The sequence below is a fragment of the Miniopterus natalensis genome, chromosome 1 (assembly GCF_054644295.1).
Source record: "Miniopterus natalensis isolate mMinNat1 chromosome 1, mMinNat1.hap1, whole genome shotgun sequence".
NCBI classification, from domain to species: Eukaryota; Metazoa; Chordata; class Mammalia; order Chiroptera; family Miniopteridae; genus Miniopterus; species Miniopterus natalensis.
This window is the reverse complement of record NC_142081.1, coordinates 67,219,369-67,244,133: the sequence shown is the minus strand read 5'-3', so window position 1 is coordinate 67,244,133 and position 24,765 is coordinate 67,219,369. Positions and strand designations below refer to the sequence as shown.

The 24,765-nt window shown below is 38.4% G+C and overlaps 2 protein-coding genes and 1 non-coding gene across 3 annotated transcripts in view; 2 read left to right on the top strand and 1 right to left on the bottom strand.

The window, feature by feature from the left end:
* SUPT16H (SPT16 homolog, facilitates chromatin remodeling subunit) overlaps positions 1-20,686 on the top strand; it is a 39,768-nt gene extending 19,082 nt beyond the window's left edge. Inside the window, exons 8-26 of the mRNA XM_016199607.2 lie at positions 2,777-2,867; positions 5,645-5,718; positions 5,857-5,969; positions 7,090-7,155; positions 7,269-7,364; positions 7,449-7,564; positions 7,653-7,806; positions 8,251-8,378; positions 8,882-9,017; positions 9,121-9,247; positions 9,505-9,623; positions 10,143-10,268; positions 10,597-10,709; positions 11,029-11,104; positions 11,514-11,683; positions 16,827-16,956; positions 17,526-17,655; positions 17,785-17,862; positions 19,338-20,686. Coding sequence (XP_016055093.1) covers positions 2,777-2,867; positions 5,645-5,718; positions 5,857-5,969; positions 7,090-7,155; positions 7,269-7,364; positions 7,449-7,564; positions 7,653-7,806; positions 8,251-8,378; positions 8,882-9,017; positions 9,121-9,247; positions 9,505-9,623; positions 10,143-10,268; positions 10,597-10,709; positions 11,029-11,104; positions 11,514-11,683; positions 16,827-16,956; positions 17,526-17,655; positions 17,785-17,862; positions 19,338-19,483 — 2,189 coding nt within the window. The 3' untranslated portion in view covers positions 19,484-20,686. The remainder of the gene's footprint in view (positions 1-2,776; positions 2,868-5,644; positions 5,719-5,856; positions 5,970-7,089; positions 7,156-7,268; positions 7,365-7,448; positions 7,565-7,652; positions 7,807-8,250; positions 8,379-8,881; positions 9,018-9,120; positions 9,248-9,504; positions 9,624-10,142; positions 10,269-10,596; positions 10,710-11,028; positions 11,105-11,513; positions 11,684-16,826; positions 16,957-17,525; positions 17,656-17,784; positions 17,863-19,337) is intronic.
* LOC148094178 (small nucleolar RNA SNORA42/SNORA80 family) lies at positions 6,741-6,873 on the top strand. The gene has a single exon (XR_015716503.1). It is a non-coding gene; the product is annotated as a small nucleolar RNA SNORA42/SNORA80 family (small nucleolar RNA).
* A 254-nt stretch (positions 20,687-20,940) lies between the features above and the next one.
* RPGRIP1 (RPGR interacting protein 1) overlaps positions 20,941-24,765 on the bottom strand; it is a 42,667-nt gene continuing 38,842 nt past the window's right edge. Inside the window, exons 22-23 of the mRNA XM_087815476.1 lie at positions 23,699-23,829; positions 20,941-21,056 (exon numbers count right to left, since the gene is read on the bottom strand). Coding sequence (XP_087671602.1) covers positions 20,941-21,056; positions 23,699-23,829 — 247 coding nt within the window. The remainder of the gene's footprint in view (positions 21,057-23,698; positions 23,830-24,765) is intronic.

Genomic DNA, 24,765 nt, shown 5'->3' with positions numbered 1-24,765 from the left:
CAGTCGTCAGCAAGACTAATGCAACAAAATTTACCGTCTACATAGGGGGTGGGCAAAAGTAGGTTTACAGTTTGTATGGAAAATAACACAGTAATTAATAAATAATACAAGATAAACTGTCTCATGTGCTCACAACTGTAAATCTACTTTTTCCCACCCTGGTATTTTCTTCTAGGAGTTCCATGATCTCAGGTCTTCTGTTCAAGTCTGTAATCCATTTTGAGTTAATTTTTGTGTATGGTGTAAGATAGTGGTTCAATTTCATTTTTTCTGAATGTTGCAGTCCAGTTTTCCCAACACTATTGAAGAGAGAGACTTTCCCCGTTGTGCATTCTTGGCTCCTTTGTCATTAATTAATTGATCATATATGTGTGGGTTTATTTCTCGACTTTCTGTTCCACTCCATTGATCATCGTGTCTGTTTTTCTGACAATACCTTGCTTTTCTTATTACTGTAGCTTTGTGATATAGTTTGAAATCAGGGAGCATGACACCTCCAGGTTTGTTCTTTTTTCTCAGAATTGCTTTGGCTGTTCAGGGTCTTTTGTGGTTCCATACAAATTTTAGAATTGTTTGTTCTAATTCTTTGTAAAAGGCCATTGGAATTTTGATAGGGATTTCTTTGAATTTGTAGATTTCTTTGGTAGTATGGATATTCCTCTAATCCATGAGCATGGAATATCTTTCCATTTATTTGTGTCTTCAGTTTCTTCATCAGTGTCTTATAGTTTTCAGTGTACAGGTCTTTCCTGTCCTTGGTTAAATTTATTACTGGGTATTTTATTCTTTTTGATGCATTTGTAAAATAGGATTGTTTTCTTACTTCTGATAGTTTGTTATTAGTGTTTATAAACTCAGCAGATTTCTGTATTATTGATTTTTGTATTGTGCAACTTTACTGAATTTATTCTAACATTTTGGGGGTTTTCTATATATAGTATGTCATCTGCAAATAGTAGATAGTGACAATTTTACTTTTTCCTTTCCAATTTGTATGCCTTTTATTTCTTTTTCTTGCCTAAATGCTTTGGCTAGGAATTCCAATACTGTGTTGAATGCAAGTGCCCTGGCCAGTGTGGCTCAGTTGGTTAGGTGTCCTCCCGTGCACTAAATTCGATTCCTGGTGAGGGCGCATGCCCAGGTTTCAGGCTTGATCTTTGGTAGGAGTGTGCAGGAAGCAGCTGATCAATGTGTCTCTCTCACATCAGTGTTTCTCTCTTTCCCTCTCTGCTCTCTCTCTAAAAAAATAATAAGCCCAGCCGGCGTGGCTTGGCAGTTGAGCGTCGACCTAGGATCCAGGCGATTGGGGTTCGATTCCCCATGAGGGCGCATGCCTGGGTTGCGGGCTCGATCAATGACTCTCTCATCATTGATGTTTCTATCTCTCTTTCTCCCTCTCCTTCCCTCTCCCTGAAATCAATAAAGATATATTTAAAAATAATAATAATAATAATAATAATAATAATAATAAAACAGAGACAGAGAGAGAAAGGAAGAGAGGGAGGGGCAGAGAGGGCATCTTTGTTTTCTTGCTGATCTTAGAGGAAAAACTTTCAGCTTTTCACCATTAAGTATGATGTTAGGTGTGTGATTGTCATGTATGGCCTTTATTATATTGAGGTACATTCCTTCTATACGGACTTTTTTGAGTTTTTTGTAAATGGATATTTTGTCAAATGCTCTTTCTGCATCTATTGAGCTGATTATATGATTTTTGTCCTTCATATTGTTCATGTGGTATATCACATTGATTGATTTATGCTTGTTGAATCATCCTTGAATTCCTTGTATAAATCCCATTTGATCATGGTATATGATCCTTTTAGTGTATGAATTCAGAAGAACCTTAATTCTGAGGACTAGTATCTCTACCAACAGAATGTGTAATGTTAATTCTACATTGAATAGATAGGAATAATCTTAGTGTAAGAGCAGAACTAATAGCAACCTGCTAAGCAAGGAACCACCTCTTTTACCTTGAGACAGTACACTTCCAAATGGCTAAATGGAACTTTATATTTACCACCTTTAAACCACTTGGTAAGCCCACCCATGTTGCCCAGACCTTCCAGTCACCATTTCTTCATGATACCTCAAGTTAATTTTGAGAAATCCTTTTGGAAATCATCATAAGTGGTTTAATGAGGATAAAGATTGCTCAGAGGCTATCATATCTGGACTACTCTGGCTTGAAATATCTATTTATATCCTAAATTCTGAAAAATTAAGGCCAGAGTCATTCTAACAGTAATTCATTCCTTCTGTAGTCCTGTTTTTCAAAATGTATTGTAACTAATGTGTTACCATTTATCTGTACTTAAAAAGTTATTTCACTGAGACCACCTGGTGGTCCACAGTCTCCCAGGTCATTGATTCTCAAGTAGTGTAATTAAAAATGACAGGATGAATTGTTTTAAAAAATATAAATTTCTAAGCCCTCCTGTTCCTGAAAGGAGCTATATTCCTTATTTCACACTTTGAGAAACACCGCTTTAGGAGACATAATAGGTGGGGGGGGGGGGTTGATTTTATTTTTTTAGTTTTATTTTTTTAATCCTCACCTTTGGACATGCTTATGGGGGAAGGGAGAGAAACATCAATCAGTTGCCCTTCTCACACCCCAACTGGGAATCGAACCAGCAACCTTTTGGTGCACAGGTTAATGCTCATCCCACCTGAGCCACTCTGGCTGGGTGAAAGAGTTTATTTTAAAATGTGGTTTTCTTCTTTTATTTTCTGGAAGACACTTAATGTTCTCTTTCTTTCTTGTCATTAGGTGTGAAGATATGTGATGTTTATAATGCTGTCATGGATGTGGTTAAAAAGCAGAAGCCAGAACTGCTGAACAAAATTACCAAAAACCTAGGGTAAGATGCTATGGATGGATGTTGTCACTCTGAGTCAATTTTTATGACAGGCTGTGGTCAGGTAAAGTATTCTTAGATTGATTCAACCAACATTTGTGGACTATTAAACTTAACTATGTGCCAGATACATAGTGTTATCAGAGAATATGACAAAAATATAAGTTCTGCTCTGACAAATGGTGGGGAGATTTTTCTAGACTGATATAGTAGAAGTCAGTAGGTGTTTCAGGTTTAAATTACAAATGTTAGGAAACATTACCTACTACATTTCGTCTCTTAGAGCACCTTAGCTCACATTTGAAAATTAAATACTGTAATGTGAGGATGTGAGCCTCATGACCAGCAATTCCACTTCTTTATTTGAAGAAACCCAAAACACTAATTTGAAAGAATATTTATACCCCTGTGTTCATCACAGCATTATTTACAATAGCCAAGCTATGGAAACAGCCCAAGTGCCCATCAATAGACAAGTGGGTAAAAAAAACTGGCACAGCCTAGCCGGCATGGCTTAGCAGTTGAGCATCCACCTATGATCCAGGAGATCAAGGTTCTATTCCTGGTCAGGGCACATGCGCAGGTTGTGGGTTCAATCCCTAACGGGATGTGCGGGAAGCAGCCCATCAATGACTCTCATCACTGGTGTTTCTAGCTTTTCCTCTCCCTTCCTCTCTCTGAAATCAATAAAAATATATTTTTTAAATAAAACACACAAAGAACTGTGGTACGTATATACAATGGAATATTACTCATCCGTATAAAAGAACAAAAGCTTGCCCTGGCTGGTGTGGCTCATTTGGTTGGAGCATCATCCCATATACCGAAAAGTCGTGGGTTCAGTTCCCAGTAGGGCACATACCTAGGTTTCAGTTTCAGTCCCCAGTCTAGGGGTGCAAAGTGGAGGCAACCAGTTGATGTTTCTTCCTCTCTCCCTCTCCCTTCCTTTCTCTCTAAAATTAATGAAAACATATCCTCAAATAAGGATTAAAAAAAAAAAGAAAATGTTTATTAAAAGAAAGAATGAAATCCTACCATTTGTGATAGCGTGGATTAACCTAGAGTGTTTTTGCTCAGAGAAATAAGTTGGTCAGAGAAAGATAAATACCATGTGATTTCACTTTCGTATGGAATCTAAAGAATAATATAAATGAACAAACAAAGCAGAAAGAGACTCATAGATACAGAGAACAGACTGATGGTTGCCAGAGGGGAGGGAGGTGAAGGGATTGAGAAGTACAGAATGGTAGTTACAAAATAATCATGGGAAAGTACAGCATAGGAAATACAGTCAGTAATATTGTAATAACTATGTACAGTGCCAGGTGGGAACTGGAAATATCAGGGGGAACACTCTGTGAAGTATATGATTGTCTAGCCACTATGCTATACACTTTAATACAAAATAATATTGAATGTAAACTGTAATTAAAGAAATAAAATAATTTTGGGTAAAAAAAAACCCACAAAAGTTAAATACTCTGAAATGTCCTATTATTTTAGAAAAACATATTTAAATTTTTATTTATTCCAGTGTTTCACAAATGTATTTGACCATTGAATACCTAGAAGTAACTGATAACACCTTATAGAATCAAAGACATTTTGGGAAACGAGTAAATGAGTTCTAGGCAGTCTCCTTAGATAGAAATTAGTTTGGGGTATATAGTTACTTTCTGGGCTTCCTTAATGGACAAGAAGGAATATATTGATCTAATAGCAAGTCTTGGCCCAAGTGACTTAAAAAGTCTAGTGTAACTAGTATGAGTCAACATTTCACTAAAAATTGCCTCTCTTAGTCCAACTATTACTGTCATCATAATCTCTGCCCCTTAATAGGAAAAGCTAAGCTTATAGGAAAACTCTTAACTTGATTTCATAGTAGAGATTAAAATTTAAATGTAGGTGAATGAGCTAAAATAAAGAACTTTTTTTTTTTAATCTTAAAGTTAATTTTTTTTGGAAATATATCTTTATTGATTTCAGAGAGAGGAAAGGAGAGAGAGATAGAAACATCAGTTATGACAGAGTCATTGATCAAACCCGCAACCCGGGCATGTGCCCTGACCAGGAATCAAACCCTGATTGCCTGGATCCTAGGTTGATGCTCAACCACAGAACCACGCCCAGCCGGGCAAGAACTCTTGATATAATAAATGTTACATGAGGTACTTAATTAGGATATTATTTTCAACTTATTAAAAGTGCAAAGACTAGCCAAGCTAGTGTAGCTCAGTGGTTGAGCATCAACCCATGCACCAAGAGGTCGCCAGTTCGATTCCTAGTCAGGGCACATGCCCGGACTCAGTCCCCAATAGAGGGCATGCAGGAGGCAGCTGATCAATGTTTCTCTGATGTTCCTATCTCTCTCTACCTCTCCCTCTCTCTTTCTCTCTTAAAAAGAAAAAAAATCAGTCAATAAAAATTTTTTAAAAGTGCAAAGACTATTCTCTAATCCTCTTCCTTAACTGACAGATCAGCAGCAGTAAATTACTCAACACGTTTGCTTTGCCTTATCTTGAAAATTAAAATAGAATATATTATGGGAGCATTTGAGATCTTGCTCCCCGGAATGTGTTGTTAGTTTGGCTGAAATAAACTTATTAAGGGAAAGAAGAAGAAAAAGGCTGCTCTGCCTGTGGAGTAGCCTTCTCTCTGTCCTACTGATTCACTAATACTCTTTCATTTTAAACTCTAAAAAAAAAAAGAATATATTGTACTTCACCCATGTATGAGATCTATTAGCCTGTTGCTAAAGTTTCTCTTCATTTCTTTTTTAGGTTTGGAATGGGAATTGAATTCCGTGAAGGCTCTTTAGTAATTAATAGTAAAAATCAGTACAAACTGAAGAAAGGTGAGTTTTATATGCACGCAATAGGAAAATACTGTTTTGTATAATTTTCTTTAGCTGTATCTTCCTCTTTTTTATATAAAAATCTACATTTCTCCATCCTTTCACTGTCATAGTCTGATTCCTGTTTGGCTATTTTAGGGATGGTTTTCAGCATCAATTTGGGATTCTCAGACCTGACTAACAAGGAAGGAAAGAAACCAGAAGAGAAAACGTATGCCCTATTCATTGGTGACACAGTTCTTGTGGATGAGGTGTGTATTTCTTAAACTTTTGAGTGCTCATAAAGTGACTTTGAGGGGCATTTTGTACTTCTTAAAAGTCTTTGTTAAATGCTAGCTAAGTAGAGAAATTCAGGTAACAGCCTGACCTAATACAGCTAGGAATAGAGATTGTAATCCAAGTACAGGGAATGATTTAAAACAAACTGTTGTCACATTGTGGCTTGAACCTTGATAATATCAGGAGCTGATTCTAATAATGAATCATTGAGCTTCATTGAGCTTCAGTTTACATACCGTATAATTCACCCACTTAAAGTATACAGTTTAGTGATATTTAGTATATTCACAGTTGTTCAGTCGTCACCACAATCTAATTTTAGAACATTTTCATTACCTCAGGAAGAAACCTAGTACCCATGAGCAGTCATTCCCCATTTTCCCTCAAGTCCCCTAGGCCTGAACAGTGACTAAACTGTGTGCGCTCTCGAAGGATTTGCCTGTTCTGTATATTTGTGGTCTTCTGTGACTGGTTGTTTTCACTTAGCAGGAACTGATTCTTGGTGGTGGTGGTGGTGGTGGTGGTGATGATGACAATGATGGCAGATATTTCAGTGTTGTTTTTATAAGTTAAGCACTTTTATGCATTAATTTATTGATTAATAAATCAATCCTTATCCTCTTAATAAATTAACTCGTATCCTCATATGGAGAAAAAGAAACAGGCACAGAGAAGCTTGAGTAACTTGCCAAATGTTACACAACTACTCAGTGTTTGAGCCAGGTTTCAAATCAAGCCTGTGTACATGGGTTTGGATTTATGGCAGGCCCATCCCCCTGGGGTGTCATAGTGCCCCATGCCAGAGCAAACTGTGGCCTTGAACTATTGCCCAGCCTCTGCCCATAGGCTGCAGGCCCTGAAGAAGGTTACACAATGGGGGGGGGGGGTTGTGCCGGTATTCTTAACCGTTATCCCAATGTTGCCTCCCAAATTATAGTTCCTACTGAGAGGTGGGGACCTAAGAACTATATTCATTATCAAACACTAGTGTCCAGAGGTTCAAAGCATGGCCCAGGTACACACTAGGTTAGAAGGTGAAAGTGTTTCATTTAAATGTTCTTACAGATGCCTGACTTTTCCCATTTATTCTAGGATGGCCCAGCCACTGTTCTTACTTCTGTGAAGAAGAAAGTAAAGAATGTGGGGATTTTTCTAAAGGTAGGAAGAGGATAATATGCGTGGTATAGGATATTTGAGCACAGTAAAGAAGATTAAAAATACTGTCTAAAAAATTAAAACCCAAATTTCTGGTTATGACTTTTTCCCCATAGAATGAGGATGATGAAGAAGAGGAAGAGGAGAAAGATGAGGCTGAGGACCTGTTGGGAAGAGGTTCACGGGCAGCACTACTTACAGAAAGAACACGAGTGAGTTTACTGTTTTAAACTACATTGATCTCATATTGGTCATGGTTCATGTGTCCTGATAGCTTGGGCTTTTTTCTTCTCTAGAATGAGATGACTGCAGAAGAGAAACGAAGAGCACATCAAAAAGAACTGGCAGCTCAACTCAATGAGGAAGCAAAGAGGCGATTGACTGAACAGAAAGGAGAACAGCAGATTCAGAAGTAAGAGTTTGCATTGAGCAGTGAAATTGTCTCAGGGATATATGTGATTTGCAGAAATTTCTCATAAAATTTTTTATCCCCACTCCAGAGCTCGCAAATCTAATGTGTCCTATAAAAACCCATCTTTGATGCCTAAGGAACCACATATTCGGGAAATGAAGATCTATATTGATAAGAAATATGAGACTGTAATAATGCCTGTGTTTGGCATAGCAACACCTTTTCACATTGCCACGATCAAGGTACTAACATTGAATTAGGTTCCCTACAAACGATTTCTTAAAATAGTAATTGGGTTTACCATAGATTATTCTGTCTAAATCATCTCTCTCATCTTCTGCTATCACTTTCCTTCCTTCTCAGTTTTCACTTTATAGAAAGGTTAATGATGTAGTCTAGAAACATAATTTTCCTTTTTCCTTGAACTTTTTGTTTTCTAGCATTTTTTTAACCTGTAGTTGTACACATGGCATAAGGTACTTGGAGAATTCGTGATTCTTTTGGAAGGGTATTCGGTCATACAAAAAGATATGCTAAATATGTAGTTTATTAGATTTAAATTAAGGTTTACGGGCTAGGTTTAGCAGTCAGCTTGTAACTCCTAACTTAATATGAGCATCTCTATAACTGTAGGAAAGAATCCTGTTTATTTGTTTATTTTAATGCTTTTTCTTTTTTTCAAACAGAATATAAGTATGTCGGTGGAAGGAGATTATACTTACTTGCGAATTAACTTTTATTGTCCGGGCAGTGCTCTGGGCAGGAATGAGGGCAACATTTTTCCTAACCCAGAAGCCACTTTTGTCAAGGAAATGTGAGTCCCCAGGAAAACAGCCATTCTCTGTCCTCTCCTCCCTCATCTCGTGGATGGCAAAGCCCCCGTTGGTGGCACTTGTTTAGGATCACCTTGAAGGCTTTGCACTATTTTGAGGATGAAACATAATTTAGAATCCTCATGAAAATACTTTATACTTACTACACATATTTTACAATAGAATTTCAAGGAAATATGTGCCACGTTGGAATCTATTCCTTCTTGGTGTGGAATGGGATAATTTGGGAGGTTATGCCAGATTTGAAAAATAAGTATGATTGCCCCCATTTAATGGATTAGCCAGCCATTCATAACATTCTCTGTTTAAGAGGGAAGAAAGGGAGAGGGCTTTTTTGTTTGTTTAGCTTTCCAGATATTGTTTCTCCATTCAGCGGTACTGTTTTCTTCTTAAAATATTAAGCCAGTTATAAAATATAGTAATGAGTACAGGTTACCTAGCCTGATGAAGAAATTCATATATAAACGCTTCCCCCTTTCTACAGTACCTACCGAGCTTCAAATATGAAGGCACCTGGAGAACAGACAGTACCGGCCTTGAACCTTCAGAATGCTTTCCGAATTATAAAAGAAGTACAGAAGCGTTATAAGACCCGGGAAGCAGAAGAGAAAGAGAAGGAGGTGAGCCTGAACACAGACAAAGCACCTTTCTGCAAAACGACACGTGGGCTTTGGGGATGTGTAAAGATATATGAAGATTCATATTAATTTTCATTCCGCTTAGGGCATTGTGAAACAAGACTCCCTGGTGATCAATCTAAACCGGAGTAACCCCAAACTAAAAGATCTATACATTCGTCCAAACATTGCCCAAAAGAGGATGCAAGGTTCACTGGAAGCCCATGTCAATGGTATGGATCATCTCATGTGCCTGAGCTTTGTCATCAGGGACACAATTGTAAGAATGACAGATCTGATGATACAGTATGACAAGGAAATGCTGGGAGGAATCTACTTATGTTGCTGTATGGACAGAATGAAAGGAAAGCTCTGTACAGTTGTTGGCATTTCCTCTGACCCTGTTCAAATCAGTCAAAGATGCAGTGCCTCTTGGCCAACCTTATAGTACTGCTTGGTACTTAGCTGCTTCCTCCACTCCTCCCCCCAGGTTTCCGCTTCACATCTGTTCGGGGAGACAAAGTGGATATTCTGTACAATAACATCAAGCATGCATTGTTCCAGCCCTGTGACGGAGAAATGATTATTGTCTTGCACTTTCACCTCAAGGTATACCTTTCTACTCACTAGCTATGTGATCTTTGGCAAGATCTTACTGTCAGCCTGTCCTTTAAAACAGTGATGAAAAATGTCACCGATCACATAAGGTCTTGAAGCAAATTGAATAAAATAATATTTATAAAGTCCGCGGTACCTAACATCTAGAAGATGCTAAGCATATTTGTTTCTTTGGCGATATATAATGACCACCAAAACATAATAAGGTCTCCAAATTCCTCTTTCTGAAATAGAAAGTCTTTGCTTTAGACACAGTTTATTACCAACATAATCTCTAAAGTCCATTCTAATAAGTAGGAGTACTTTTTAAAATTTATACTCTTTCACATTCCCAAATGTCATTAATTTGTGGTCATTAATTCTCAGGAATACTTTAACTATTTTTACATAAATGCTGTCATTTCCAGTAATGATATTTTTATATTTTCTCATTTTGTTTGTTATCTTGCCTCCTTGTCTGTTGTGTAGGCTGTCTTCTGACTTCTTGTTCTTTCTACTTTATGCCCTCAGAATGCCATCATGTTTGGGAAGAAGCGGCACACAGATGTACAGTTTTACACAGAAGTAGGAGAGATCACCACAGACTTGGGAAAACATCAGCATATGCATGACCGAGATGACCTCTACGCTGAGCAGGTCTGTGAAATTTAGAATTTTATTTGCAGGGTAGTGAGGTAGTATGCTGTCCAAATCTGAGCTCAGTAATTGTTATATTTTCTAAACAACCCCTGAATCTATCTGCAGAATAACTCAGGTATCTGCTGAGCTGGGGTGGTACAGTGGCTTATGGATTAGACTTAGGTTGCAGGATCAGCTCTCCAATTAATGGTATGATGGCCTTTAATTAGGTCTACCCATTAGTGTCATAGTTATGACTGCAGAAGCACTTCAAATTTTTTGAAGGGATATACTATTAACAAGTAAAGTGATAGCTGTAGTTAACTAGTATTTTTTTCTCTTACAGATGGAACGAGAAATGAGGCACAAACTGAAAACTGCCTTTAAAAATTTCATTGAGAAAGTAGAGGCTCTAACTAAGGAGGAACTGGAATTTGAAGTGCCTTTTAGGGACTTGGGGTAACATATCTCATTTTTTTTGGCCTGAAGTTTCACTGGTCTACCTTTTACCAAAATTGGTTATTCTTCCTTTAATAATAATTTAACATACCATGTTCTTTTTTATGTAATTGATAGCTTATGAGATATCCATTTCCTCTTAAAACTTTAAGAGCTGGTATGAGTGTTTAAGACTGAGAGGCTTTCTCTATAAATGAGTCTGTATTGAGTATACTGGATTTTTAGGAATGGGAAAAGGAAAGAAGTTTATTGTGGCAGCAGCAGTTTCTCTTGCAATGAATTTAGTCTTATGTGAGTTCCTTTTCTTACTCACTTTCAGATTTAATGGAGCTCCCTATAGGAGTACCTGCCTCCTTCAGCCCACTAGTAGTGCGCTGGTAAATGCTACAGAATGGGTGAGTGTTTCTTACCCCCTTTTAGTAAGAACATTGTCAGAGAAAAAGGAAGATAGGTGTTTTGAGGACTAGATCCTTGTTTTTTCTTACGATTTTCACTTTTGATACTTATCTTAGACATAAAACTTATAGAACAAATGATTAGAAGCTTCTTTGAATACTTATTTTGATAGTTTCTTCACGTAGTTTGCTTAAATTTATTCTTGAGAAGATTTTGATCTTGCAGATTCTTTTATTGGGGCTCCTTAATATGTTGTACTGCTGTTAGTCTTTCAAAAAACAAAACGAAACCCCAAAAAGCAGTTTAGTTATCCTATATGTAATGATTTAGATTCTGAAGGTATTTGAAAAATGCTAGGACTTGGGCAAAGTATTTTTATATGATGATGATCCAGTTATTCCTTGACAGCCACCTTTTGTGGTGACATTGGATGAAGTGGAGCTGATTCACTTCGAGCGGGTTCAGTTTCACTTGAAGAACTTCGATATGGTAATTGTCTACAAGGACTACAGCAAGAAGGTGACGATGATCAACGCCATTCCGGTAGCCTCTCTCGACCCCATCAAGGAATGGTTGAAGTAAGTAAATCTGCCGGTGATCTCTCATTTACCCCATGAACCCAGTATTATAAAATATAAGTGGTATGTTGTACATAAAAATCTGAGACTGTCTTTGAGTTGAGTTAGAGACTGGGACTTGAAAATGTGGCATCTGTTAGAGCTATTCACTTTTTTTCTGAATACCCAACAATAATTTATGGATACTTACACAAGGAAAATCAAAGTCAGATCTTTTCTGACTCTGTTTGATATATGTTTGAAAAGAGCTATACACATTTATAGTAATGTTTGCAAAAAGTGGGGAGTATTTATCTTATTTTATTTTATTTTATTTATTTTATTTTACTTTACCCACTGACACCATATGCTCACACTTCAGCTAAAAGTATTTCTCATGAAAGTGCTAGAACCCCAATAAAGAGGTAAAGTTTCAGGCTTGGGTAGCCATGAGAATAGTTTGCTCTGTTCCCTACCTTCCCTCTTCATTGTATGGGAAAGGGAGATGCTTTAAATGTAGTCTCCTCTTAAGAAATATGTTGAGAGCTTAGAAATAAACTAGAAAAATAGACATTTATGATTTCCATAAGGATTTTTCTAAGAAACATGTGCAGGTAGGTGATAAATGATCACAAATATGTGTAAATGCATATGACTTTTTCAAATCAGCTTTATTGAGGTACCAGTTTCATGTAATAATACCAATTAAAAGTGTATGATTTGATGAGTTCTAACATATACAGTCTTATATCTACTATCATAATCAGGCTATAGAACATTTCCTTCACTCCTAAAAGTGCTCATACCCCTTAATCAATCCCCTTAACCCCATGCCTGGTTTTTGTCACTATATACTTTTCAGGAGAGTCTAGAAGATTCCAGAATCTAGAATTCTGTATAAATGGAAATATAGAGGATTGTAATCTTCTGTATCTTGCATCCTTCACTTAGCATAATGCTTTTGAAATTTATCCAAGTTGTGCATCAATACTTCATTCCTTTTTATTACTAAGGAGTATTCCACTGTCGATATTCCATACTTAACCCATTTACCAGTTAATAGACATTTGGGTTGTTTCCATTTGAGGACTATTATGAATAGCTGCTATAGACATTATATACAGATCTTTATATGGACATATGTTTTCATTTCTCTTGGGTAAATTACCTAAAATTGGAGTTGCTGGTCATATGGTTAAATTTATATTTAGTTTTATAAGAAACTATAAAATCTTTTCCAGAGTGCTGGGAAACCTGCAGTGTGTGAGAACTGTAGTTGCTCCACATCTTCACCAGTACTTGTCAGTCTTTTTTCTTTCCTTTTTTTTTTTTAAAAAATTTATCTTTATTGATTTCAGAGAAAGGAAGGAAGAGGGGGAGAGAGGTAGAAACATCAATGATGAGAGAGTCATTGATCGGCTGCCTCCTGCACGCCTCCGACTGGGGACCGAGCCTACAACCCTGACATGTGCCCTGACCAGGAATCAAACCGCAATCTCCTGGGTCCTAGGTCGATGCTCAACTGCTGAGCCACACCCAGCCGGGCTGTTGTCAGTCCTCTTAATATTAGCCATTATAGTGGGTGTGTAGTGCTGTCTCATTGTTGTTTCTATTTGCATTTCCATGATGACTAATGATGTTGAGCACCTTTATGCTTAGGTGTCATTCTTTACCTTTAATGGAGTATATTCATATATTTTGCCCATGTTGAAAATCTGTTACTGAGTTGAAGAATTCTTTAGGCTGGATACAAGTCCTTCATCAAATACAGGTTTTGTATATTTTTTCCTCCAGTGATAGTTTTTTTGCCTCTTCATTTTATTTTTATTTTTTCCTTTTTTTAACATATCTTTATTGATTTCAGAGAGGAAAGAAAGGGGAGAGAGAGATAGAAACATCAATGATGAGAGAGTCACTGATCGGCTGCCTAACCCTCAACCCGGGCATGTGTCCCTACCCGGAACTGAACCCCGATCTCCTGGATCCCAGGTCGACGCCCAACCGCTGAGCCACGCCCGGCCAGGCGCCTCTTCATTTTCTTAAGTGTCTTTTACAAACCAGAAGTGTAAAATTTTCACGAAATGTTTGGTCAACTTCTTTTGTAATTGTACTCATTTTTATCAAATAAATTTTTCCTAACCCAAGGCCATAAAAATATTTCTCTCTCCTAGAGTTTTATAGGTTTAGGCCTTACATTCAGGTCTGTGATCCATTTTGAGTTAATTTTTACTGTGGTATAAGGGTCAAGGTTCATACTTTGGAGATATATATATATATATATATATATATATATATATATATATATACACACACACACACACACACACACACACACACACACACACACAATTCTAGTATGAATTGTTGAAAAGGTTATCCCTTACCCATTGAATTACCTTAGCATCTTTGTTAAAAAATAAATAAATAAAAATTGGCCTTGTAGGAGAGAGTCTATTTCTAAATTGTATTCTGTTCCACCAGTATATGTGTGTCCTTATATTGATACCATATTGTCTTATTTATTGTAGCTTTATAGTAAATCTTAAAATCAAGTGTAGTCCTCCAATTTTGTTCCTTTTCAGAATTGGCTATTATTAATTTAGCTATTCGATATAAATTTTAGAATTAACTTGTGTCTTTCAACAAACTGGTGTGTTTTATCTAATTTACCAACTTTAGTATCTGTAAGATCTATAATGATGTCCCCTTTCATTCTTAATATTGATAATTTGTTTTCTCTTTTTGTTGGTCAGTCTGGCTAGAGGATTATCAATTTTATTGGGGGTTTTTTGGGGGGTTTTTTTTCATCATTATGAAATGTCCCTCAGTCCTAGTATTCCTCTTTTTGAAATCTACTTGATGTTATATTACTATAGACTTCTAGCTTTGGTTAGCATGGTCTGTCTTTTTTTCTTTCCATTTACTTTTAACTTAAATTACTTTATATTAAAGTGGCTTACTTGTAGATAGCATACATTTGGGTCTCATGTTTTTAAATCCATTATGAGAATGTATACCTTTTCTTTTGATTATTGAAAACACATCGTTTGTACTTAACGTAATTATTTCTCTTCTATCCTTTCTGCTATTGTCATACATAATACTTCTAATATGCTATGAATTCCACAATTTGTTGTCATTATTTTAGCTTTAAAAGTCACCTTTTTTTGTTGTTGTTGTTAAATATATCTTTATTGATTTCAGAGAAAGGAAAGGGGAGGGAGAGAGAGAGATAGAAACATCAATGATGAGAGAGTCATTGATCAAGCCCGCAACCCGGGCATGTGCCCTGACCAGGAATCGAACCCTGATCGCCTGGATCCCAGGTCGACACTCAACCGCTGAGCCACGCCTGGCCGGGCTAAAAGTCACCTTTTAATTTACAAAATGAGGGGGAAAGTCTTTTGTATGACTCATATTTACCATTCCTAGTGCTCTTGCCATTGTATAGTTCCAATCTTCTATCTATAGCCTTCTGCTGTAATTTTCCTTCACCTCAGACCTTTAGCATTTGAGCTACAGGTTTTCTATGTAAATTGCCTCAGCATATTTCTTGAAAGTATTTCACTTTCATTCAGAAGGTGTTTTTGCTGGATATAGAATTCTAAGTTGATGGTCTTTTCTTTGAATATTTAAGATATTGCTTCTTGTCTTTCAGCTTTCAGGGTTTTTGTTGATATCTGCTGTCATTTTTCCTCTGTCTTTTTTTTGCAGGCTGCTTTAAGATTTTCTATTTGTCATTGGTTTTCAGCACTTTGATGACCAGGTGTTTTGGTGTGGTTTTCTTTATTATTATTCTGCTGGATGTGTATTGAGCTTCTTAGATCTGTGGGCTTTATCATTTTTATCATATTTGGAAATGTTCTGGCCAGGAACCTTCAAGTATTTTTGTTCTTTCCTCTGTCATCCCCCCTCCTTTTTTTCCTAAGAGTGAGTACACAAATTTTATTTATTCATCTCATCATCTTCAAGTGCTTCTCTTATTTATTGAACATACGGAACATATTTATAATTACTTTTTAACATCTTTATTTGCTGCTTCATCCATCATTTTTATATTTTCTGCATGTGTTTCTATTGGTTGATTTTTCTCCCGCTTCTTTGCATGCCTGGTAATTTGTGATTGGTTGCCAGACATTGTGACTCCACATTTTGGGGTGCTAAGTTTTGTTATTTTAAATTTTTTAGATTTTATTCTAAGGTACAGTTAAGTTACTTGGATTCTGTTTGATTTTTTTAAGACTTGTTCTCATGTGTCATGAGTGCTGAATCAGAATTGCCTTGAGTCTGGGGCTAATTAGTCCCGTTGCTGAGGTAGCACTTTTCTAAGGACCCTACCTGATTCCCTGTGTGTTTTGAGGTCTTTGCACTGAAGCTGATTGGAGCAGGAATTATTTCCACCTCTCTGTGAGATCTGGGAATTGTGTGGCCTACCACTTTCTGGTGTTTCCTTGCCCCGGTCTGATTAATTTCCTTTTGTGCTTGTGCAGATTAGTTCTCAGCTACAGAATTGAGGGGACCCTTCAGCAAATCTTCAGAGCTTTTCCTATCACTCTATCTTTTAGTACTCTGTCCCACAAATTCTAGCTGTGTCAGCCTCCCCAAATTATCCTCTCTCTGTCTGTCTCTCTCTCTCTTACTCTCAACTCCAACAGCCTACCAAGCTCTAGGTACGTTTTTCCTTCCTGAAAAAAATGGAAAAAGGAAGAAGGTGAACTCAGACTTGTTTGGTTGAGGGATAGAGCTTACTTCAATTGGGTTGTTCTGATGTGAGGGCTACTGCTCAGGAAGACCAAATATCAACCATTTGGGCATGTTCTTGTGGCACGGTGCAAAGAATACCTGTTCCCATACATTTTTATTTAATTTTTTATTTATAGGTTTTTAGGAGAGGAAGGGAAAGAGAGAAACATTGATTTGTTGTTCCACTTATTTATGCATTCATTGGTTAATTCTTATATTTGTGCCCTGACCGGGGATTGAACCAACAACCTTGGCGTATCAAGATGATGCTCTAACCAACTGAGCTACCCAGCCAGGGCCATTCCCATACACTTAAGAAAAGGTTAGCTGCTCTTTGGAGATTCTAATCACCAGTATGACAACTGGACATTCTCAGAAAATATAGAGGACTGATTTTGATTTGTGATGTCATTTCTCCCAGTTCCTGTGACCTAAAGTATACAGAAGGAGTACAGTCCCTCAACTGGACTAAAATCATGAAGACTATTGTGGATGATCCTGAGGGCTTCTTCGAACAAGGTGGCTGGTCTTTCCTGGAGCCTGAGGGTGAGGTGCGTGAGTGTGGGGTTTCTTTTCTGCTTTATAGTTATCTGTTATTATTTGGGCAATTAGGAGAATACCATTTAAGTAGTGCCTAAGAGACCAGACCAAGAGGGAAAAACTCTGGACACACCTTAGTATTATTGTTTCTCCAAAGTAGTTTTATAGGTAAATGATAAATTAACTGGGCATTTGTAGCCATTGACAAGGTTTCCTTGAAATTACAAAAAATGTTCTTTCAATGATTCTCTTGTTTTGTTTTGTTTTGTTTTGTTTTGTTAATCATCACCTGAGGATATTTTTTGTTAATCCTCACCTGAGGATCATTGATTTTTAAGATGGAGGGAGAGAGAGAGTCATCCATTGGTTGCCTCCTGCACATGCCCCAACTGGGACCGGGGATTGAACCTGCAATCCAGGAACATGCCCTTGATCAGGGATCAAACCTTCGACCCTTTGGTAGACAGGCTAATGCTCTAACCAGTGGGCCAAGTGACTCTAAGAAATATGAATTATGATTTAGATATTTAGGCTATCTAATAAAACAGTAAATATTATTATTCTTTCTCTAATTCACCAGGGTAGTGATGCTGAGGAAGGGGATTCAGAGTCTGAAATCGAAGATGAGACTTTTAATCCTTCAGAGGATGACTATGAAGAAGAAGAGGAGGACAGTGATGAAGATTATTCATCAGAAGCTGAAGAATCAGGTAAGCCTTTATAAGGAAAAGTTTCTGTGGCTTCCTAATCTAATGTCATTTCTAGAAACTACTTTTGTAAAAGGGAAGAATTCTCTCATTCCATTCCAGTCTCATGACTAATTTTTAATCAATTTTCAGACTATTCCAAGGAATCATTGGGCAGTGAAGAAGAGAGTGGAAAGGATTGGGATGAACTAGAGGAAGAAGCCCGAAAAGGTAAATTTTTGTTTGTGTTATTTTTTTATTATTTTTTTTAATATATCTTTATTGATTTCAGAGAGGGGAAGGGAGAGGGAAAGAGAGAGATAGAAACACCAATGAGAGAGTTATTGATCGAGCCCAAAACCCGGGCATGTGCCCTAACCGGGAATCGAACCCCGATCGCCTGGATCCTAGGTCAGTGCTCAACCACTGAGCCACCCCCGGCTGGGCTGTTTTATTTTTTGAGGCACAGATTTCTAACAGATGTTAGTCCTTAACCAGTGGAGCAAAGGAGGTCTGAAATTTGTCTATATTCTCCAAGAGGCATGACTGCCTAATTGGATGCTTTTTTCATCTGCTCAAGCCCCCAATGGGCCCATAGCCATATAGTTTTATAAGGCTCCAGAATTAGGCCATTCAGTTTCCAGATCTAAGTCCTATAATAGTCTTACTTTCTAGGCTCTTCTCTGTTAGGAATTTTTTTATAGTTCTAGTTTAATTACTCTGAAACTAAATGCCAAATATAAGTTAAAGATAAAAGGAAATGCCCTGGCCGTAGAGCTCAGATAGTTAGAGCACCTCCCAGTATACCAAGGTTGCAGGTTTAATCCCCAGCCAGGGCACATACAAGAAGCAACCAGTGAATGCATCACTAAGTGGGAAAAGAAATTGGTGTTTGTTTCTTTCTCTCTCTCTTCCTCCCTTCCTCCCTCCCTCCCTTTCTCCCTCTCCCTCTCTCTAAAATCAATAAATAAAACTTTAAAAAAAAAAAAAAAAAGGCATGCCCAGCGGGCATGGCTCAGTGGTTGAGCATCGACCTAGGATCTAGGAGATCGAGGTTCGATTCCCAGTCAGGTCAGGGCACATGCCCGGAGGGCGTGCAAGAGGCAGCTGATCAGTGACTCTCTCATCATTGATGTTTCTCTCCCTCCCTCCCTCCCTCCCTCCCTCCCTCTCTCTCTCTCTCTCTCCCCCTCTCCCTTCCTCTATCTGACATCAATAAAGATACAGTAAAGAAAAAAAAGACCTTTAGCTGGCCGGGCGTGGCTCAGCGGTTGAACATCATCCTAGGATCCAGGAGATCCGGGTTCGATTCCCGGTCAGGGCACATGCCCGGGTTGCAGGCTGCAGCCGATCAATGACTCTCTCATCATTGATGTTTCTATCTCTGTCTCTTCCTCTCCCTTCCTCTCTCTGAAATCAATAAAGATATATTTTTTAAAAAAAGACATTTATTGTGTCCTAAGCGTTGTGATAGCTACTTTGCATAGATTACCTTATTTGTTTATAATTTTCCATTTTATAAACAAACCAAGGCTCAGAAATGTTAAGTACTTGCCCAGGCATTCACAACTAGTAAGTAACTGAGTCAAGATGAAAACAGGTCTAACTTCCAACTATATTCTGTATACTATTCCATGCTATCAGGTAGCATTAGGTTCCTGAAGCTAACCTATATCCAATCAGTAACGTCTCTTTCTTCTGATTAGCGGACCGTGAAAGTCGTTACGAGGAAGAAGAAGAACAGAGTCGAAGTATGAGCCGGAAGAGGAAGGCATCTGTGCACAGTTCAGGCCGTGGCTCTAACCGTGGTTCCAGACACAGCTCTGCACCCCCCAAGAAAAAGAGGAAGTAATTTCTGAACTTTGGCCCTCAGCTCCATTCTTCCTCCAGCCAACCCCTGAAAATTTTACATAACAGAAACTGTATTTTTCCTTTTTTTCTTTTGAAGTTTTGCCATTGTGTTTATGGGTTTAGGGGGCCATTTGTGTGGACCAATCTACTCGGGGAATTCCAGGCCCACCAGGACGCGTGCCAATGGCCCCATCCAAATGGCAAGGCAGGAGATGTTCTTGAAGAGGGGCAGACGCTTCCGCTGTTAATAAATACCGTTTCATTCCTCTCTTCCTGTCACCTTCTGCCAGGACATCCGTGGCTTCTGACATCTTATTCTTTGATGTCTCAAAGCTGTATTTCCAAGATGTTGGTACAGGTGACTCTAACTACTTGTACCATGGTTCTTGACCAGCAGATTCGATCCACCATCCTACCCTACGGCCATGACCTTCCTCACATCTCTAAGTTCCGTCTTTGCAGTACTCAAGAACAGGTTCTTGGAATTTGCTAATGATTGTGACAAACTATACAACTTGAGCTAGTGAGGCAGATCAGGCTGTTACCTCCGTCTGAGATTTCCTGCTTTCTTGCCTCATGCAGATTCTGGGGTATCTCTGCTGCCTTGGAAGACATAAGAAGCAGCAGCACTTCCTGGCTTGGTTTCATCCTTTCAAATTCACACATGGTATATTGGTAGAAACAAAATTTACCGTGGTTTTTTTTTTCCTGATATACCTGAGTAAGAATAGTTGTGCTTCATATACTGCTTCTAGTAAAATCTAGAAGGAGGCTCATGACTAAGGAGTCAACATTTAGATCTGGAAGGGGCAAGAGCCATGCCTTGGGCCTAGAATACCCTGATGAGAAAAGAAAAGAGGAAGGGGGGCCACATCTACAACACGGCCTCTCGTCACTGCTGCTCCTTATTTTTACTTGTCTTGCATTGTCCTGTATTTATCACAGTTTCTGTTGAACAGCTTTTTAAGTATTTGGGGAGTTTATCTTGCCGTCCTCCCCCTCCTGGTTCTCTGCACCCACCTGTTCCACTGCAGTTCATTCTGTGTTCTGTGACTTTAAGAGAGGATAAGGAGGGGTCTCAGATTTTGTTTGTTTGTTTGTTTGTTTTTTCTCCTTAGCAGTAGGACTTGATATTTTCAATTTTGGAAAAACTAAAAGATAAATAAACTGTGGGTTTTTTTTGTTGTTGTTTTGTTTTTGTAAATTCAACTTCTGTGGCAGTTCTTTTGCAGTTCCTGAAAGCAAGCCTGCTTGCCTGGTTGAGTGCTAAGGTGTTAGAAAATAATGCCTTTGTCCCGTTAATATCACAAAAACAAACTTACACATTCTGAGCTTTCATGATTAGGTTGAGAGCTACTAGACATCACAGTAAACCAAGTTTATGGATTAGCAAGTTACTTTATAAGAGACTTTTTACTATTGTTCCCTCACAGAGTTTAGAATGGAACAGCACTTGTTCTATGATGAAAACAAAACTTCGATCATCTCCTTGTAAATAGCATGGAAGGCGGCAGCAGCTTGGAGGGACACCTTCAGGCTTCCTATTGGGGTAGCCGGGTCTGCAGGGCTAACAACTGTTGGGGAAGGAAAAGAGCGTGTCAGTCAGGCAGCAGCATCATTCCATTAAAAAGCATGTTGGGTGCTAGGGATACTAAGTTACTTTATCTCTTGGCGGGGGGGCAGTATTCAGTCTAGTGGAAGATGAAAATATAGTATGTTAAGTGCAGTGATGAAAACAAGGAGCTTTGGGAACAAAGAAGTGGCACCTAATCCAGGATGGAGCAGTTGAAAAAGGCTTTCTGGAGACGATCCCTGAACTGAGTCTTTAAAAAAGAAACGGTATTTTAAGCATGTGCCAAGACATGAGGACATGACAAGTTTGGAAAATTGCAAGGAGCTGCAGAAATGAAGCCATGCAGATAAACAGGCCAGATCATAAAGGGCCTTGTTTGTCTTCTAAGGAATTTGGTTTTAACTAAAAGTATTAGTGACAGTTTTTATTTGGATTCTAGAAAAATGACTATTATTTGGATAATATATTCAAAGGGGGCACAAAAAGATCAGGAAGGGTAGTTAAAAGGCTTCAGCAGTAATTCAGGAGAGAAATGAAGGGGTCTGAAGTACAACAAAGGGTAGGGAGGTAGGGATAGATTCAGAATATTTGAAGAGATAAAATAGAATTTAATTGAATGTTGGGAGTGAGGAGAAGGTTGGAACCAATGGTGACCATGCTAATTTGGATAATAAGATGGGTAGTGGGTAAGGGGACATAAGGTACAAGGTTGTGGGGGACAGAGAGGTACTAAGGGCATACGAGTAGTGACGTAGTTTGCTTTAAGTCTAAATTGTATTAAAAACAGATTTGAGATCATTTCTAGGTTTTAATTAAAATCCTGAGAGTGAATGCAAACACCTAGGAAAAGGGTATATGGAGAATAAAAGGCCAAGAATTGAACCAGGGGAATCCAACACTCAAACCCAGGATGAAGGACTTGCAAAGGAAACAGAAGGACCCCCCAGGGAGTGATATGGACGGTTGAAATGGCCTACAAACCAAGGGAGAAGAGTTTAAAAAGGAGAATGAGGAATCTAGTAGGATGACTAAGGAAACCAGTTGGATTTGGCAATAAGGAAAATTAGTAAGAACAGTCCAAAGTGTTTGGATGGAAACTTGATCTTAGTTGAAGAGTGTAGGTGGCGCCAAAATAAGAGTATTGTGGGCTGACCAACCATTCAGCAAATACTTCAAGGGGCCGAGTTTTGAAGTGAAAGAAAATATAGCTGCAGGGTTTTGAGGCCTGAATGGAAGGGAGGCCATAATAAGGAAATCACTATAAATTTCTTTTGATTATTAAAAAAAATTTGAGAAGCACTCATTGGCTTTAGGGATTTTGAGGTCACCAGAAAAGGCTTAAGAGGATTTCCCTTATGTACAAAGGGCTATGGACGTCAGGAAGAGCATGGCCGGTTAAGGAAATGGGGACAGGAATAGAAATTGGGAGTGAGAGGTGGGAAACAGCTAACAGAGGTGGCGCTTGCCACGTCCTAAGCGCTTTATCCCTGCTTAATCCTGCACTCAAGTACTCCTTAGTCCCCGTGACGGTAGGACATAGGAACTGCTATTCTCTGAGCTGAAGCAGGCACAGAGTGGTTAAATAACATGCCCAAGATCACAATTAACTAACTAGTGGAATATAATGAAGAATCTTGTCCGGTGAAAGTTTGAACTTTGTAACCCTTGCCCTAACGAGTTTGCCTCAAAATTTCTAATAATTAGTAAAAGTTATATCATGACTCAAACATGTACATAAATCAAGTTTCACAAAATATTTACTCTGCAACGTACTCTGATGTTTTCTACAGTTTTCTGGGTTCTTTTTCCTTCAAACTCTGTGACTCACTAATCTCACTATCCACTAAAGGGTTATGACAGGAAGTTCGAAAACCATTGATCTAGAAAATAGTCTCAAATGCCTGCTACAGTCTAGCAGCTAAGGCAAATGCGTGAAGTCCCAGCTGTGTAAGGTAACAGGGAGCAGTGAGGACTGGACAGAGCAGGCCCGCCGAGAGGCCTTCAAACGCAGATATTGTTAAAACATGTTGGTCTTACAGCAAGGAGTCTTAAAAACGAATTTAAGAAGAATGTGGTGATCAGATATATAGAAACAGTGTAGTAGATGGAAATGGGGTGGGAGAGACCAGTGGCTGGGAGACCAGTTCAGAAAACTAGTACAGCAGTTGGAATGTAGTCAAGGCACTTGTGCAGTAGAATAGATAAGACTTGGTCACCAATATTGTGAGAGATGATGGAAGAGGAAAGTTGGTGTATATTTAAGAGACTGGGCGCAAAATGAGGCATTAAAACCGAAGGGGTATTAGCTGCCTTTACAAACCTTATATGCTTAAGAGAGGTCAGGAATTCTGGTGTTTAAATTTGATTGAAATTAAAAGAACTTGTCTTTTCACTTTTCCTGTCTCAAACATTGGAGAGTTGTAATACATTGTAGTAATGAGGTATATGGGCTAAAATAGACAACTGACTACCCTCAGGCTTGATTTAGAAATAAATAGAGCTGTAGGGATTTCAATCCAGTTTGTGTCTCAAACTTTGTAGCAGTAATTATGTACTGAAGGTAAAACAGGAAAAGTATTCATGATTAGGATGACTTGCTTAGAAACAAGTAGAATTGAGAAACACAAAAAATTTATTACTCACTGTCTAGCTCTTGCTCTACAATGTCTCTTCCTGATTCCATAATCTGCCATAGTTTCAGATACGCATATCCTACTTCTTGACATTCATTATTTTCGTCATCCATAGGATCACTTACCACTGTGAACTTTAAACTAAAGGGGGGAAAATTGTGTTTAACTCAGCATTGCTGATACCCTTAGGCTTAAAAAAAAAATAAGGCTAAAAGTAATTATAAATTAGACAATGTCTTCCTTGAATCACTTTTTCTTTGCCTCCATTTTACAAGACTACAGCAGCAGAAGAGCCAGGAACTGGTATAATTTAAAGTAACAACTGGGCCCTGGCCAGGTAGCTCAGTTGATTGAAGCGCTATCCCGGACACCAAAAGGTCGCACGTTGGATTCCCAGCCTAGATTGTGGCTTCAATCCCCGATTCAGTTGGCAACAGATCAGTGTTTCTCTCTGACATTGATGTTTCTCTCTCTCCCCCCCTTCCTGTCTAAAAAAAAAAATCAATGAAAACATATACTCAGCCAGGCCAGTGTGGCTCAGTGGTTGAGCACTGACTCCTGAAGCAGGAGATCAAGATTCAATTCTTGGTCTGGGCACATGCCTTGATTGTGAGCTTGGTCCCCAGCAGTGGGCATGCAGGAGGCAGCCGATCAATGACTCATCATTGATGATTCTATCTCTCCTCCCTTCCTCTCTCTGAAATCAATAAAATATATTTAAAACAAAAACATATCCTCAGGTGAGGATTTACAAAAATATGTTTAAAAAAATAAAGTAGCCCTGGCCAGTGTTGCTGAATGGTTAGAGCTTCAGTGTGCACACCAAATGGTCTTGGGTTCGATTCCTGGACAAGAGCAGGTACCTGGGTTGCAGGTTCAATTCCCTGCCACGGCAAGTGCAGGAGGCAACCAATGGATGTGTCTCTTTCACATGAATGTTTTTCTCTTCCCCTCCCTCCCTTCCATTCTCTCTAAAAATCAATGGGAAAAAATATCCTCTGGTGAGGATTAACAAAGCTAAAATAAAAAGGAAACTATAAGACTCAAGATAATGTAATTGATCAAGTTGTTTCAAAA